Raw genomic sequence first — 17,347 nt, 5'->3', positions numbered from 1 at the left:
AAATATTCACATCTTTCCTCCTAGTTATGTTCATCTAATATATTTACTGGTTAAAATAACCTGGAGACATTAAATCTTTAAAAACATATCCTCTTCATTATCATATGGAAACCTTACACTTTTGAAAGGCCAGTAAAGTTCACTGTTCATGGAAGAAATGGGGTTGGATGGAACAGAAATAAGGGATTTCATTGAAAGCAGCTTCTTGACTGAGTCATGAACAATCCAACTATAGTCTAAATAAGAAATGAGAGGATAACTTTTTAATTTCGAGGGATTCTGCTCTGAAGAGACTGTAACAGCTCTGTGGATTTACAGGTTTATTAATGCTCAACTACCTCTCCAAGGACACTATTAATCATCAGCAAAACATTTTCCACCTGCATGTCTAGCTGGCATGCAGTGCTCTGTAAGCAAGGAGAGCTTGCCTGCTAACAGTTTCCATCCATTCTATCCCCACCTTCAGGCTCAGCTGCCTGAGGAACAGTTTTGTGACAGCTGCAAATCTGCAGCCCAGCATACTGAGTAAACACATTTCAGCTCAGTATGTTTACTGACATACTAAAGAAAACCTTCTATTCAAGAAGGTAAGGTACCTGTGCACTGGGTGGCAGCCCTTGGTAATACTGCAATGCATCTTATCTCAGTTGTGCAAACTGGAGTCCTAATACTCAACTTGAATTTCTTCTGCTTCAAGTGCAATCACTCATATAAAAGGTTTTCCAGCCTGACATGGCTCTCACTGATGACCAACCTACCCCACAGACGACTGCGCAGAAAGAAAATCCTGTTGATTTACCTCAAAGATTTGAATTTAGGTTCCTCTTACTTCTTCTCTGTTTTAAAACTGTTCCAGTTTTGCCCAGTTTAAAGGTAGTCATAGCAGCAAACAAATGCTTACATCCTTATCTGCAAATTTAGACCTAAATTTGCTGAGGCAGTGCAACTTTGTGTCTGGCTACAGTGGATTAGCTCTCATATCCATGCATTTCACAAGTGCAAACTAAATTGACCTGAAATAGATTTAAAAAGTACCCAAAGATTAATTCACTGGTTAATTTACTGATTTAACTAAATAATTTTAGAATTGTGCTTTTAAACCAGCCCAACACCAGGGTAAAACTGACTAGTTTAAGTTTAACACTTACAATCCACATCGTCTCTGCAATTGGGATAAATAATTATTCCAAGAGCATAAGTGGGAAGATAGGCAAGTGACATACCGGTAGTTTGTCCCTGTTTAATCTCTTCAGCAGTCCTGTCTATCAGGACATAGAGAGACCACACGACGCAGGTGATGGCAATGATATGGAATGTTACAGAGCACATGATCTTCCTCCTCTCGCTGGCTGTCATCTGCAGCTTCTCCCACTGGCAAGAAACCAGGAACCAGAGCAAGAGATTAGGATTTTATTGGAGTTACTAGAGAGTATGAAAAGAGAACATTGATAAGAACAAAAACCAGGCAGGAGACCAGTTTCCTCCTAAGAAGGATTTTCAGAGTCAGACGGTCTCATGGCTTTGGTCACAGCACATGTGTGACAGCTGGCAGCTGGAGGCAGGATGGGTGACAGGAGCCATCCCGGTGCCAGAGGGGCCCGGAGTGCTCCGCTCCCACCCGGTGCCTTGTCACAGTGTCACCACCACGCCCTGCTCACCCACACGGGGCAGCTCCAGCACAGACAGTGCTGCTCCTTCTGTGCTCCCACGGGACAGCACCCCCGGCTCAGTGTCACGAGCTGGAGTGGGTACCCTTGCTCAGAACAGTGGCAGTGGCAGATCCAACTGAGCAGGGTGTGCAAAGATACCTCACAGTGATCTCTGTCCCATGGCTGCTCAGCTCTCACCTCCTGCCTCTGGGCTTCCATTCAATCTTCACATGTATATAACACCACTTACAGCAGGGACACTCACACTTTATTTTCAGTGTTTCAAGTGCACTTACATACATATGCCCTAAGAATATACAGTAAAATGGGGATCACAGCTTTTCTAAGTGAGAGAATGCAGCAAATTAAATCCCCAGATCTGCATCTATCAATAATGCTTATATAGCCCAAAACAAAATCACACATGTACTGCACAAAATCAGGCCAACGTACTTGCAGAGAGATACAAGGCAACTAGACAATTATTATCGATGCTTCTAATATGCCAGACATACCCGGGACACCCAGAAGCTGTGTTTTAAATTTCTTTTCTGTAATTTTCCCTATGTATATGATGAAAGTTTTTGCATGTGGGACACACATCCCTCAGCATACCTGCTTGGAAGAGAATTATCATGGGCTTTTTTCACACTTTCACAAAATACATGCTGGGACATATAAACATCTCATGCATAAAAATGGGCATTTGATGTCTCATAGAATAATTTGTAGAAAAAGAGGACTTCAAAAAGGAGTCATAATGTAGAAGGGGGTGAGGATGACCTGAATGGTATGATTGAAATCATCCATTATGCTGAATTATTGCTCCCACTGCCACAAAAATGAGAATGGTTGAAACACGACACAGAGACTTTGTGATCATCTCTGTGCTGCCAACAGACACATCTCTTTGTCCAGCCACATTTCCAGGTATGTGGGCATCCAAACCTCATCATGGCATGAGAATTGAGTACTTCCAAGAATGGCATGCTAGACTTGTTGTACTAGAAAGCTGTATTTTTAAAATAATTTTAGAAAAAGATTGGACAAAACATTCCCTTTCTGTCTTATCTGTTAAATAGAAAATTGCCTTTGTCTTTTGATAGAAAGTACAAATTAATCAAATTATTTTGCCAAAAAGCAACCATGATTGACTTATTTGCAAATGTGTTTACAGAGCCAGGAGGACCTGTGTTTTGACTAATTTATAGCTCTCTTTTCTGTTCCACATCTTGAGCTCCTCTGCTGGACAATACCTCCTGTGAACTGCTGGCTCCACAGTCATAAAACCAGCTTGCACCACCTCACTGCTTCAAGAGAGATGACTGCAAAGCAAAAGAGAAATTATTCTGAAAATTGCACACTAGCCCAGTGAGGAAACTCAAATCTGTAGGTCCATGCTGTATTATTCTAATGACACAGCACGTGGCATTTCCCACTTAAAATAGTCAGCAGTTCTGGACTTTTCAAGCATTGTTAAAACAAACAAACAAACAACAGCAGAAAATTTAGATTTAATGTCTCTTTTTAAATTGAAATTCTAAAATTAAGCATCTCTCTCTTGTCTGCCCTCATTTTCATTTGAGCCATGACACATTTTGCTCTCACCCTCTTCTTTTAGGAACTTAGTGTTTGAACAGCCCAATGCTGCAATACAATCTTAAGATGCCAAGGAAGTTTAATTCCATTTCTACCCTCCAGACAAGAAGCAGCCCTATTATTTGCCCCATCTTGATCATATTCACCAGTTTCAGACTGTTTTCTCCTGACTGAAAGACTGCCATAAGGGCTGAGTTGAAGATACAGAGGCATCATATTTTTGCTGCAGCTGAACCTCTCAAATACTTGAGAACTATTTGAGAGGTAAACTCTTTCTATTTATGGCTCTATCCCTACCTTCTGACAACTTGTCTGGTTCCCACAGATGACCTGTTCAGATATAACTAATGATGTTGAGTGACTCATTCCTGAAGGTGCACAACATTTTTTTTTCCAAAGGACACAAATATTCAGAAAATGTTCCCCACCCACTTCAGGCAGAGTGAGCACAGAAGAAAAATCAGCAGTCAACTGACAACTATAGCAACTCTTCTTTCTTTGGATTCTCTAGAGTAATTTCTTTCCTGTCCTATGGCTGGGCTGTGCAAAGTATCGCCTGCACAGACAACAGAGCTTATGATGACCAAACTCTGTGCCAAGGGGCTACCAAGCCAAAATCTGCAGTTTTTTAGAAGGCAATGATCCACCACACTCATAAACAAAGGACATCCTATCCACTGGACATGCTAAGCTCTACACTTTGCAGACAGTACATCTCCCTGAAAAAATAAGAAGTGTTTGAAATCTGCTCTATTTTCTGTTAGAAGTTACTTTTAGGATTTGGAACAGTTCTCACAACAGTTTTTGGATAGCTGCAGTTCATACTTCTCACCCTACATGATTTAGGCTCATCATAACTGAATTGAATGTTTCTCATTTATTCTAGTTCCAGACTGAGGTTACTGTTATTAACCTCTTCCACTTTGGTAGATATGGCAAGACTTGTCTGTGCTAAGAATACCAGTGACTTCTGTCTCAAAATCCTGATGTAAGGACAAGTGACATTGAAAGCTCAGAGGATCCTGGAGAACAAAACGAGGACAGAGGCACAAACATGATCTTAGCACCTATACTTCAGTCATCAGATTTATGAAAGATACTTATCTATAAAACAAAAATACAGGTTCTAGCAACCTGAAAGTACTAAAACCTAGTCATTCACAGCCTAAGAAAAGGTAAAAATGAAAGCACCTTCTACTTACAATGTATTATTTTCACTAAATAAATTTGATCTTTTAAAAAGAAAAGCTACAAATTTTAACTAAATTACATTCAAGAAGCGCGATTTAAAGTAAATTTAATGTGAAATCCTCATATTTTGAAGAGGACTGAAAAGCTATGTGGATCTTAGAGCCACCAACTAAAGTAGGTAACTGTAATATAAAGCTCCACATTAAAAAAAATGTTGATAACTGTAGAGTTTTTGCTCTAAAATCTGAAGAAAAAAAATCACATTATTGCATGGACATATATATATATTTACACATGCATATATATATATATATTTTTACACATTTAGACACATAAAGCTGCTGGGCTTTAACAGCTGTTATCAGAGCTGGATTCCAGTGATGTTGAATTTGGCAGGGTGAGTGTTAACTCAAATCCTTTTGTACCTATTCCAGACTGACCAGACTTATTAAGGAGCCACAAAAACCTTAATAAATACCCGGTGGGTGCTGCAGGCCCGTGGACACAGCCTGTTCCAGAGTGACTCAGTTTAACAAAGCATGTCCCTGGGGCAGCAGGTCCTGTGCCTACCTTTCTCAAGGGCTTCAGCTTTGTCTCCATGATGAACTCGTACTTGCACAGCTCGCAGCACCGCGTGTCCGAGCTCTTGATCCACTGCTGCAGGCAGGCCTGGTGCACAAAATGGAGACTTCCCGTACAGTGACAGGGGGTAATCAAAGGGCTCTCATCATCTCCTTCACAGTGACATATCCTGAAGCAGAAGCAAAGCTGCTCATTAGGAGAAGAGGAAGCAGAAGGGATATGGAAGAGCCATGTAATATCTGTGATCACACATGGATGTTCACTGGGGATCCCGAGACATATAAATCAAAGGAATGTGTTCCACAAAGGAGCTAAAACTAAACAATTCAATTGCTGCACAAGCATATACACAGGCACAAAATTAAGCACAGACACAGCTAAATAGACAGCTGTTTTCTCACAGATGAGGCATACACTTAGAGCCTGACAGAAATGCAGTACCTGAAAGAAAAATGGAGCAAGAAATGACAGTGTTTCACCCAGACCAATAGCACTTAACTGCAAGTTGCATTTTAAACAGATCAGACAGATTTTGTCTTTCCCAAGATAAAATATGCACAGAGAGGTACAGCTACTCATGTACTATAGCCTGAAATAGAAGATTAAACAAAATTTCTATACCAATGGTGAAACAGTCCACCCCAGGATCATGAACAACTAATTTAGACAGCCTGGATTTTACACCAGTGATTAATTCCAATGCAAATTGCTAAGAGACAGATTCACAATGCCAAACTACAGCAGTGAATCTGAACCCCAAAACACACTTACTCTAACTGGTTTTGCTTCTCCAACTCTTACTCAGCAAGAGCTGCTAAGGAAGCATCAGCTTTGCAAAATTTACCATTTTCCTCACAGTCTAACTGTGCAAATGGCAGAGACATCTGATAAAATGTTACTACCAGCTGCTGACATTTGATTCCAGATTCAATTTATACACAACCCTTGGGTAGCATCAAGCATTGTGAAGTCCTTCTAACCATGTGGAAGAGGTCATGAATTAAAAGGGGGATGGTGAGGAGCTCAGGGAATGAATACAAGTTACTAAGCATATGTGCAGTAGGTTCTGGCCTGCTGCCATCCCTGTCTGTTACTGAAATCTCTTACTGATGTGTAGCATCTTGCCTCTTGTGACCTTGCTGATAGCTGGCAAGTGGAAATGAAGGTGTGGGTGGATTACAACAGAATCTTGTTGATGATAAGCTAGTACAGAACTAGATATGGTGGTAATGAGAGCGGAAATCAAATAATACTGGCAAGTAATAACAAAGCCAGCTTTAGGAAGTGCTGTTAGGGAGGAGAAAAACTAGCATAATAAAATACTAGGTAGAGGGATTGGACATTTGCTCCTGAACTTGATGACTCTTGCTCCTCAACTACATTTCAGATGTGGGACGGGGCAAACTTGCAGACAAGTCACCATGAATACAGTCCAGATCTACTGTTCCTACCACCTGTGCACAAGATTAATCCTCTGTAGCTGGAATAAAGATACCCATCATTTTTGAACCTCACACTATGGACATCACACAGGCCTACCACTAACAGTTAGTGCTTAGATCCCCTTTGACCACGACAACCAGGAATCCTGTAACAAAGAAGTGTGGTGAGATACAAACTGAGGTGGAAAAAAAAATCTAAAGCTGTATTGATCTGATCTCACAAGCAATTTTCAAGGATTCTGTTTTCCTCCTGGTTCCCACCCTCTGTCCAAACCAGCAGTGCTTTAAAGGACAACACATTGCTCAGTAAAAGCTAAGACATATTCAGCTTGACCTTTATGATGCGTAGCTGAGTCTCTCATAGTACTCCCAGTTTGGGCACTGATAAGAGAAAAATACTATCTCAGAACCCCAAATCTGAAATAAATTTTAGGAGAATTATTTGACTCCAAAGGAAATTATTTTGCTTAGTAGCCTTGTTAAGTGCATCAGAGGGGTGCAGGACTGCATAGAGAAGGATGCATGCTTCAAATCACACATACTGTATTAGCAAGGTGACAGAGTAAAAGAAGAGACAAAAACAGCACAAAGGCAGGGAAAGCAGAACAGTCACCACTGCACATGGGAGGGTTAAAAAGGTAGGTGGTTCTCTGGTAAACCAACCTGCAGGTATCCCCCGATGTGGACACAGGGGAGAGAGGGGGTAACTTTTCTGAGAGGGGGGAAGGGCAGTCAAGGTCACTGTCCTTCTCAACTGAACAGAGCGGTGCCCGCTGCTCTTTTGTTTTGAGTTTCACTGAGGTGCTGTCCTCAAAGACGTCATCATCTCCCATATCATCAGAGCAGAAGTCCGTGCTTTCCACCAGCATGCTGGAGGATTTGTCAGCTTGGAAGTGACTGGAATAGCTCTCCAGTTCATGAAATTTATGCAGGCTGCTGATGCTGGAGGTGTGGGAGAAGGAAAAAAGGTAACGCAACAGTTTTTTGCTCCTTGAGGAGTCATGGTCCACCTTGTCCTCCAGCAGGGGGATATGTACAGCGCTGTGGTTCTCTGCTCCTCCCGATGCGCTTGAGTAGTTGGAAAGGGAAGGGATATAGGAGTGCTTAGAACTGCTAAAAGAAAGAGGCCTGAGATTCAGCGGTTTCCTCTCTTTGAGATGAAATTTGTTAATCCTTAAACACTGCTCTTGGTTCGGGGTCAGTTTGCCTTCTGAGCGTGTTCGCTCCACATAATCAAAGCACTCGCTGGTGCTCTGCGCCTTCTGGTCCACATCATTGAGGGACTTGGAGAACTTCAGAGTGCGGGTGGGCTTTACATTCTTAGCAGACCTGAGTGCCTGGCCCCGATCCTGCCCACGGGAGTTTCTCTTTGCTGCGTGTAACGTGTCCTGACAGATTACTGTCACAGTGACCCCTTGTGTCAGAGGGCTCTGGCAGTGCGGATTTTTCAAGACAACAGCAGACTGCACTGGACTGTGATGACAACACTCAGAAAACACTGCACTGGAACTGCATGCAGAACAGTGGAATAAAAGCACAGAAAGTAAAAAAAACAATTAAAAAAGAGAACATGTATAATTAAAAGTGAAGAAATGAGAATTACAGCTAGTGTGGGAATGGCAAACATAGCAGGGCCGAACAGTCAGTAGGATTTAACAAAGCAGTGTTAGACAGCAGTTGAGTCAAACAAATGGGATGTTTCAAGTGGGAACTCCACATCGCTTACTTCCCCATAAACATGCTTTTCCAGTTTTGTTTTTCCTTAATCTGAACTTTGCCTGAGCCTCACTGTAGCCATGCAAATGGCATACTTTACCTGCAGATGTCCTGGTTGGATGGTGTAACAGAAGTCCGAGAGAAGCTATGAGGGGCAGAGACAGAGGTTGGACTTCCAGCCTGCAGTGAAATTAAAACAAAACAAAAACAAAAACCCACAAATCAGCAGTCAATATGCAGAGCAATCACCTTCAGGGTGAAACACAGCATATGGAATCAGAGATCACTCCAGGGCAGATACTCAAGGGCTAGTTGTAAGAAAGTGACTTCCCTGTTACATGCGAGAAAGGTCACACAGTCTCATCTCTGGAGAGGCAGAGATCAGAACAGAAATGTTTTACCCCAAGGTCAAATGCAGACATCTCTGGAGTGGAACCTGCCAGCTGTCAAACATTGCACAGAACAATAGCTCAGGAAATGAGCAATGCTACAGTAATTAGAATAATTAGATGGAAGTGTGTGTATAAACTAGTTGGAATTTAGCTATTGTGTAATAGCTAATCCTTCCTCTAACAATAACGGCAAGATATTAGATGCTTGGGGTTTTCTTCACAAAACAGAACCGTCAGTAATTCTGAACTCAAACACAACCTGAGCACTTATATTCCTTACCAGCACATGCACATGAGCACCATCTGCCAACCCAGACCATTCCTGCTCTTACTCGAACAGGATCTTCCATCTACCTGGAGGAGTGGCAGCAGTCGTATTTGTAAGTCACAAGAGCAGAGTGAGAAATAGAATAACTGAAGAATTAATAATTAGCTGAACGACCTCAAAAACGTAAAGTGAAGCTCTTAGCATATTTAACACTTACTACACAAATCTAAAATCAATGTGCTAAGAAGGAGTATTGTCTCATTTGTGACTCCACTGGCTGTTGTTAAAGATCTTTTCTACTGCTGTATCCTGCACGTCACTTGGACAAACTTCTCAACTCTTCCTGGAGATTTTGGTGAGGAGGAGACCTGCGTTAATAATTTCATAATAGAGAATCTTTAAACCTGGATCTCTCATGTTCCACAGCTGCTGGACAGGATGCACTGCTCACCCACTGCTGCAAAACACTGCACTTCAGAATTCAAACAAAGGTTTACAGCTCTTTTGATCTGCACAGCAAAGCCTGAAACCCAGGAAAGAACAATGCAACAGAACAACAGAAATGTCAATTCCATACTGGTTAGCACAGAAACCAGCACTGCCAGCAGAGACCTGGGTCAGGCAGCTGCAGACAGCCAGACCAGGGAGACCTCAGGTGACAAAAGGTGTGCTGCCACAGAAACATGCTGTGCCCAGCCCTGTGCCTCAGCTTCAGACACCAGAGCTGCTCAGTCATCCCTGCTTTGATCATGCTCCAACACACACTGTCTCTGTCTTGGGACTCGTCAATTCTACACTTAATTTATTAAAAGCCTCTATTGTATATTTAAACAAGGCTGCCACAGGCTTTTATACTGTCATAGCAAAACCAAGGTTCCTTATCACACATTATACTCTTATTTCTTTGTGAGAGAAGACACATGCTACTTTATCAATACAGATAAAACAATCACCTTCCTTGTCACAGAACTCATCATTTAAGGTTTTATTTCTCTAGTCAACAGCACTATGGACAGCAATGTATGTGCCCTCACATTAGGATGCCTCAGGTGCACAGACACTGAAAAAACAGGTGTCCATTTGCAGCTGAGTCTGCAGGAACCAAAGGCAAGACTTGGCTGAGACTCAGACACACAGCTCTTAACCCCATTGTAACTTATTTCCCATTTTACCCAAAGCTGGGCACATGTATAGTATAAAACCCAGTAGAATAACCACAGGCCAGAAAGCAAACTGAACTATGTAATGACTGTGACAAAACAAATTAAAGACAAAGATCCATTACCGGCTTTATCCTGGAAACTACAATTCTTTACATTTTACATCACTTGCACATGCTAATGATATAGGATTCTGATCACACAGTGATGTGAATTCAGGTATTTGTTGGAAATTTGTTCTGTCTTTGATACTTAATCTCTCCTAAAAGCAGGTACACCTGACTTCATAACCTATCTTTTATAAGGGTTCATGCAGTAACTTTCTTTTTAAGTCAAGGTCTGACAATTTAATGAAAGATCTGACACAAATTTACTGATAAACTGTTTCACTCTGCAAACGAAAATTAATAAAACTTAAACAATAAAATAGTTTAAAAGACATATTAAGCAATCTTGTAAAAACAAAATTTTAAACCAGAAAAACAGCATGTTGCATTCTGCCATGGAGACAGAGCTATATATTGTTGGAAGTGAAGTCACAAATCAATTAATAAATCTGTCTCAGGTTTTATGTTATGAGCAAATCACAGAAGGTAACCTGCTATGAATGAATCCAATTTCTCAGCTGCTTCAGTTTAGCAACAAACTCTTCTAAAAAAGGACAGCAGAATATATGATGTGACAGTCTAATAACAAATGAACTAGAATGAATGATCCAAAATTTCCCTTCCAAAACCATGTTACTTGTTTCTTGATCCAACTGTCTGGTACCAAGAGTGTTAAAAGTCTTGTCACTTGGGAAAACAAAATGCTGGGACAAAAAAGAAATTGTGGAATTTCATTTGCATTTCAAGCTTAGTATTCTGTTTCCAGATGCCGGTACCATTCAGGGTGGCTTGCAGAAACTGAGGCACATTTCCTTTCCTCCTCATCTTTCTGCTTCAGAACAGAGGGTGCTTTTCTCTGTTTTCATACACAATGAAAGTGCAACCAAAATATGAACAGAAATTAACACACTTGGATATGCACTACAAAAAGGAACAACAAATCACTGGAGGAAGTTATGCCCCACCCTTGGTTCACATGAATGCAAGCTGTGGCTACTACCAAAAGCCATGGTTCAATGAGCCTCCAGTCACTCAGTCTGTCCTCCTTTAATCCCACAGTTTTGCTCATGAAACTTTACAGAGCTGCACTGCAACTCAGAGTGGGACAGTGAGGTGAGGTAAAATGAACCATTTTCTTAATGCCAGTCACTTCCCTAGGAACGTCAGTCAGTGACAGCACTGAGTGTCTAACATGAAGCACAACTCCCTGACAAGAGCACAGTAAAACACCAGCTGCTGCCAAAAGCATAAGTACCACGTTCTGCCAGATCTAGAAGCAGGGTTCCACATCGCTGCTGCTGGCCAGTGCTCCCAGCTCACCTGGGTCTGCTGACTCAGACACAGCAGCTTTCAGGCAGAGGTGTCTCAGAAGAGAATACAGGCACCCTCGGGACAGAACAGGGCAAAGAAGAGGCAGTGATCGGTGAGTGAAACGGGCAGATCCAGCTATCTTGGAGCTTTGATGCTGCTCCCACACAGAGCTCAGCTCTGAAGAGGTTGGGAAAATAAGCAGTCAAAGCCTTCTCCACTATAGGTTCTGGCACACACCACCCTTAATGCCCCAGCAGCAGGGTGTCATAAATAACACCAAACTGGCTATTTATGACAGCAACAGCAGCAGTAGGTTTTAGAGAACCCCTCCTCATAGGAGGTTCCTGCCATGCTGATGTGTGACATGTAGCCTGAGCCTAGACAGCCTGGATTTGACCCTTGTAACTCCATAATCACCTGCTGAAACTCTGTGGACTGTCAGCCCTTCACACAGAGAACATCACCTCCAGTGAGGAGCATCGGAGCCATGTGCTTGCAAGTTACTCTGTACAGCCCGACTGGTTGCCCAAAATATCTCAATACTAAAGGTCAATAGTTAGTTAATTGTGTATATTGACATTCCCATCTAACGCAATTCACTGAGGTCACAGCATGGCCTTCTGCACTGGTATTCAGACAATCACAGCAATTCTGAAGGTAACAATTCCTGGGATTCCTACAGTTCTCTGAAGGGTTGCCAGCAGGAACATACACATTTTTTTACATGCATACATGCAGCTGTCCATGCATATATAACACATATATGTTCTCATTCTCCTTCTACATGAACAGTGTTATCTATTGGTGAGAGAATTCAGCCATCTCTTATCACATACTTTTGATTACATGCTGCACACCAAAACCCCCAAAACCCCACCCTGCCTAAGAAAATAAAGGCATCTTTGAAGTGAGCCATAGTGAACATGCCAATCGCTTGGGTATATTTCAAGATAACCTGCTTATCTGAGATGACACTTCTGGTACAGTTGCTGTTGTCCCACTCCAGGCTGCACTTCAGTAACAGCAATTACATCTCATTTTAAAGAACAAGGCCTGTCACATTCTAAAAACTTTATTAAATTATTCATTAAAGGTAAAAAATTAGAAACAAGTCTTGTAGAATTTTTCAACTGATCGGAAGTCTAAAGGAAACAAAAAAGGTTTTTCCCCCACACATGCAAACTTTGTCATTTCTAGATGCCACATGATTCAGAACAATACTGTGACCCTACTACTTGTGCTACAAAAACATCTTGAAGTCTCAGCTAAGGATCTGGAACTAACATACTAAGCACTATGTACATTTAATAATAGAACACAACTCTCTTTTGTGCAGACAAAGAGTGAAAAGAAGCTCAATTTTAAGTCTTTTATCAGGAGGAACTTCAGAACAAGGAGCTTCAGGCAAATACAAATTTAGCAATAGAGCAAGGAGCGAAACACTCCACAACCCAAATTTCAACCTGGCAAATTGATTATGGGCTTGCCTTCATTTTATGGACTCCTGAGTACTTTCAGCAAGTCCTGTATTCCATGTATGTGTGGGCTGCTGGCTCTTGCTGAAGTGCACTGCAGTTGTACGTCTCTGAAGGTCAGCAGCAGAGCAGATGTGGTTGTGTCATTTCACATGTGCCAAAGGGTTTCCAGCAGTGCCAACACGCCAAGGCAGCAGCACCATGAGACCAAACCATACAAACCTGACAGAACAGGCCCCTACGGACAGACTGGGGACAGGACGGACAGACAGCCCTGCCAACAGGCTGCTCCCAAAAGCTTTTATACCAACATGGCAGGATCAACCATCAGCAACTTCTCTTCCTCTGCAGGAAGTTCTCCCTACCAGATTCATGCCATATTGACTTCCAGTGCATATTAAAATCAAGTGTCTTGAGATAGGGATAAGATGAACTATTGATATGGAGAGTGGTTAAAAAATCATGGGAGAGATATGGGAAAGAGGCATCCGAAAATTTCAGGGTGATCAACTCCACTATGTAATTTTGGCAACCATTTGATAGGAATCAGCAGTCAGCTGCTGGAAGAACTTTCTTCCATACTTTATATAATGTATATGACTATAATTAAAATGATATCTAGCAACTAGGAGCAAAGATGAAGTCAGCTTTCCCTTATTATTTCTGAAGAAATTGAAAGGAGGATTCTGTCAGGAACTTTCTCTAGAGATTCCACAGCTAAAGATACTGGAGAAAGGAAGCTATCTATCCCTTCAAAATCTGCCCAAGAGTAACACAACCTGCCTATAACACAGAATTAATGTTGACTAAACCCAGGAACAACTGCACAGGTTCTGCAGGGAGAAGAAGAAAAAACTATATACAGCTTTTTGTCTTTAAAAACCTTCCTCAAAATACCTTGAGTGGACTGAGGGAACAAAAGAGGAAAGGAAACTCCTGCAGATTCCTCCTTAATGGGTTGCCCTCATACCTATATGAAGAAAGAATCCAGCCCCAGGAAAGGGACTTTATCACAGCACAGGGAGACTATCACATTCCTTACAAACATGACTGCACTGTGCTCCAGCATGAGATTACTTGCTGTTGTACTTGGGGAAGGAGTATACTTTCATCTTCACATATACAATTTTTCATGTCTTTTCCTTTCCCCAGTAACTTAGTAGAAGGGTTCTTTTAAAGCAACTTGTGTTTCCCTACCCCCAGGCTCACGTACCTGAACAGAACACCTCTGAGAAACAGTTCTTTTCAGTGAGCCTTGGTCATCTGATAGACTACAGGACACTAAGCTCTGCAACTGCAAAACCTGGGCTGCTTCTCTACAGACAAATGTTCACTGAATCCATTAAAGCTTCAGGCAACAGTGGACGTGTGTATTCATATGCTTTTCTAAATCTGTTCCAAGCTGATGAACAGCCTAAATGGATTTTAAATTTCATAGCAAGCTTAGGCTACCACTTTGTGTCTGTACTGGCTGTTATTCAGCCTAAGAATAATCTGATACTTTACAGCTTGCTTCTGTTCAAAAGATAAAATTATACAGGCCTTCAGAAAAGACAAAGAATTTATATTTTTTAAGGAGTTCACTTTTGATTCCTTTACTGTGATCCCAGTATTAGAATTTTCCCAGTTTATCCCTTGGAGGGCCATGAAAATAAGACTACAAAGTGCTTCCCCTTTACATTAGAATCAGCCCTCCAAAGCAATCAGATGACAAGAACAGCACACAGATGACCTGAAGGCATTTCCAGACATCACATCATCAGTTTCAGGATATAGCAGACACTTTAAAGGTAAACAATACCACTAATTTGAGAATAACTGTTTAGAGACCAGCTTTGTAAGTGACCTCATTTCCTCTGCTTGTAAGCACAATTCCTTGATCTATAAACTGAGGCCATCAATTACCACTACTGTGAAAATCCCTCTTTTAGCTGTTCCCAGTGACTAGCATTGTGTTAGGGTCAATTTCTTCTATATTTAGAGGATGAAGCTTCTGTAAAGCTTAGTTATTTCTCTGTGGGGCTTATATGATGAAGGCACTTTGCAGCAATCAGTGGCTGCTTGGAAAAAAATGCTGGCTTAGGGTAAACAGCCGAGCTGTGGATCTGGGCTGTATTCCCTTGTGCCAACTGGGGTCGTTTCAATCAGCACCAGTGCTCTTTATGTGTCTGAACAGGGCAAGCTGGGGAAAATGGATTGTGTTCAAGTCCCATGACTAAATCAATTAAATCTGCCTTCAATGACTTTTTTTTTAATTTCAAAACAAATATAGATTTCAGAAATTTAAATGTTTCACATATAGCAGATTTTAAAGGAATGTTTGAAATATACATAGCAAAAAAGCAAAGAAAAGCCTGGAGGAATGCCACATCCCCCAGTGTGCAACATACTGCACACAGCCTTGTGACACCATATGAGGATCCTCCTACATCTTATTCCATCTTATTCCCTGCTCCTTTTTCTGCCCTTTCTGGCCTCCATCCCTAGCCAAGTATTCAGGTGATTGCTTTTTCTTGGCTTGGCCACATGTACTAGCATCTCTTCTGCCTCTCTTAGCATCTGCCTCTTGGAGAACTGCCTTTCTGCCGCCTTCTCCTGAGGGACAGCTCCACCTGGCCCCAACACTGGGGGTCTATATTCAGAGAGGTCCTGCTACCTCTACCAGCTGATTTCATTTTCGGTAGCACCATCTGTCTGCCTCTCTCCCTGATCACTTTTAGCCCAAGAGCATTGCTTTCCTCAGTCACAATAAGTAACACAGCATCCTCTCTTGGCTAAAGGCTGAGTTCTGACTCAATCCTTTCCACTCAAATTGCACTGTGCCACTGAGAGCAGTGGAAAGATACACAGTAATAATCACAGCGGGTTCCTAATGACATATCAGCACCAGTGAGGCTTTGAATCAAGTGTCAGTGCCAAGAATTGGTAGCAGATTTGCTGTTGCTGTGCTATAAGCTAGATTTGGGTGGAAAAACAATGGCTTAAGCAGTCAGTTGCAGAAAGCATGACCATTATTTCTGTGCATATACCCACACACTTCAACACATCTGGAAATGCAGCATGTAATTGATTTAACCCAATTTTGGTTGAAAAGCTCCTCTTAAAGTGGCGTAGGACTAACAAGTTCTGTGAATTTCAGAAAGGGCTATACAGACAAGCATTCCATACTTACTCCTTTACATGTATCCAATCTGCCTTATTGGCCAGGTTGCTATGGTATTCTGAACAATAAAAAAAGGCACCCTATTAAAGGGCACTTTCCCATTAAAACAACTAAAGAAAAATTTTCCACGTACTTAAGCTTCCATACAGAACTCTATTACTACAGTCTTTCCTGACTTGTCACTTGAAATTGCTTGCAACAGCCAAAACACCTGTCAACCACAAAATAATTGTTGCAGTTTACCACTGAACTGCCTGGATGCACAAGGCAGCACTCAGACATGTAAGCAAATCAAGGGCTGATTTCACTGATGGGACTTTCACTCTGCCCTTGTTTGAACTTATCTCCAGAGCGGAGAAGGTGCACAGAATCCATCAGATAGAGGTGACACAGGAGCAGTAAGAACATCAACACCTCTGGGAAGCTCGCTTTGCAGCCAAGAAGTCTCCTCCAATAAAGTGACAAGACTGACTTTTGATCTCCTCGAGAACTTTAGCTTTTGCAACACAGTCATGTTGAATGTTCCAGCATTTCAAGATGAATGTAAATATTGATGTCTCACTTGCCAGCACTCCCAGAGAGAACTCTGCCAGAGTGCAAGGTCCTTTCCAAGGCACTGCTACACTATCAGGTCTTGATGAATTAAGAATGAACTGTGGAGATTCACACAGGTACCAAAGTGCTGCTGCCAAAAGGTTTGTGGTGTTTGTGGAGACACTCTGGGAAAAGTACAATGATACTTAATGGCAAAACTACTATCTCTGCTGAACAAAACTTGAAAATCCAATTAAGGATCCCTAAGAAGGTAAGAACCAGGGTAAAAAGGACCAAGCACAGTCCCATTTTAGAAAAACCCACATGAAAATTTATACTTACACAGTTTTTATTTCAAAACCCCATTATATGAAGGCACATTTTCTGATGCCAAATTCAAAATGATCTCTTACCAACCCATGTGTCCTGGGTTGGCTTTGTGATGCTTGTATCCCCAAGGATACCAGGAAACCAGGACACCATGATAACAACATCTACAGCTTGGTCAATATCTTGTGCACTGGGCATTTGCCCTGCTCATTGTTTAGGACACCCAGTCAGCCTGTCTTTCAGGTCCAAAGTGAAACTTATCTGTGCCCATATAAACCAAATGTTATGTTTTAGATGGTTTATTTATTATATTTAGATGGTTTATTTATATAGTTTATTATATTATATACACTGTCTCCTCTTCTGGAGATAGTCATGAACAGTTCCCTAGATCCAGAGGTACTCACAATACTTATTATGTTGCAGCC

General features: G+C 41.6%; 1 protein-coding gene across 4 annotated transcripts in view; it reads right to left on the bottom strand.

Moving 5' to 3' along the window:
* Positions 1-17,347, bottom strand: part of MARCHF8 (membrane associated ring-CH-type finger 8) — an 84,269-nt gene that overhangs the window by 6,178 nt on the left and 60,744 nt on the right. For 3 of the 4 annotated variants that reach the window (XM_063405736.1, XM_063405737.1, XM_063405738.1), the window contains 4 exons: positions 8,280-8,359; positions 7,127-7,972; positions 5,010-5,190; positions 1,224-1,371 (listed from right to left, as the gene is read on the bottom strand). In XM_063405736.1, coding sequence (XP_063261806.1) covers positions 1,224-1,371; positions 5,010-5,190; positions 7,127-7,972; positions 8,280-8,359 — 1,255 coding nt within the window. The remainder of the gene's footprint in view (positions 1-1,223; positions 1,372-5,009; positions 5,191-7,126; positions 7,973-8,279; positions 8,360-17,347) is intronic. The other variant, XM_063405739.1, reaches the window with a different exon arrangement.

The sequence above is a fragment of the Prinia subflava genome, chromosome 9 (genome assembly GCF_021018805.1).
Source record: "Prinia subflava isolate CZ2003 ecotype Zambia chromosome 9, Cam_Psub_1.2, whole genome shotgun sequence".
Taxonomy (NCBI): domain Eukaryota; kingdom Metazoa; phylum Chordata; class Aves; order Passeriformes; family Cisticolidae; genus Prinia; species Prinia subflava.
The sequence above is the reverse complement of the archived record's forward strand: the minus strand, read 5'-3'. Positions and strand labels throughout refer to the sequence as shown.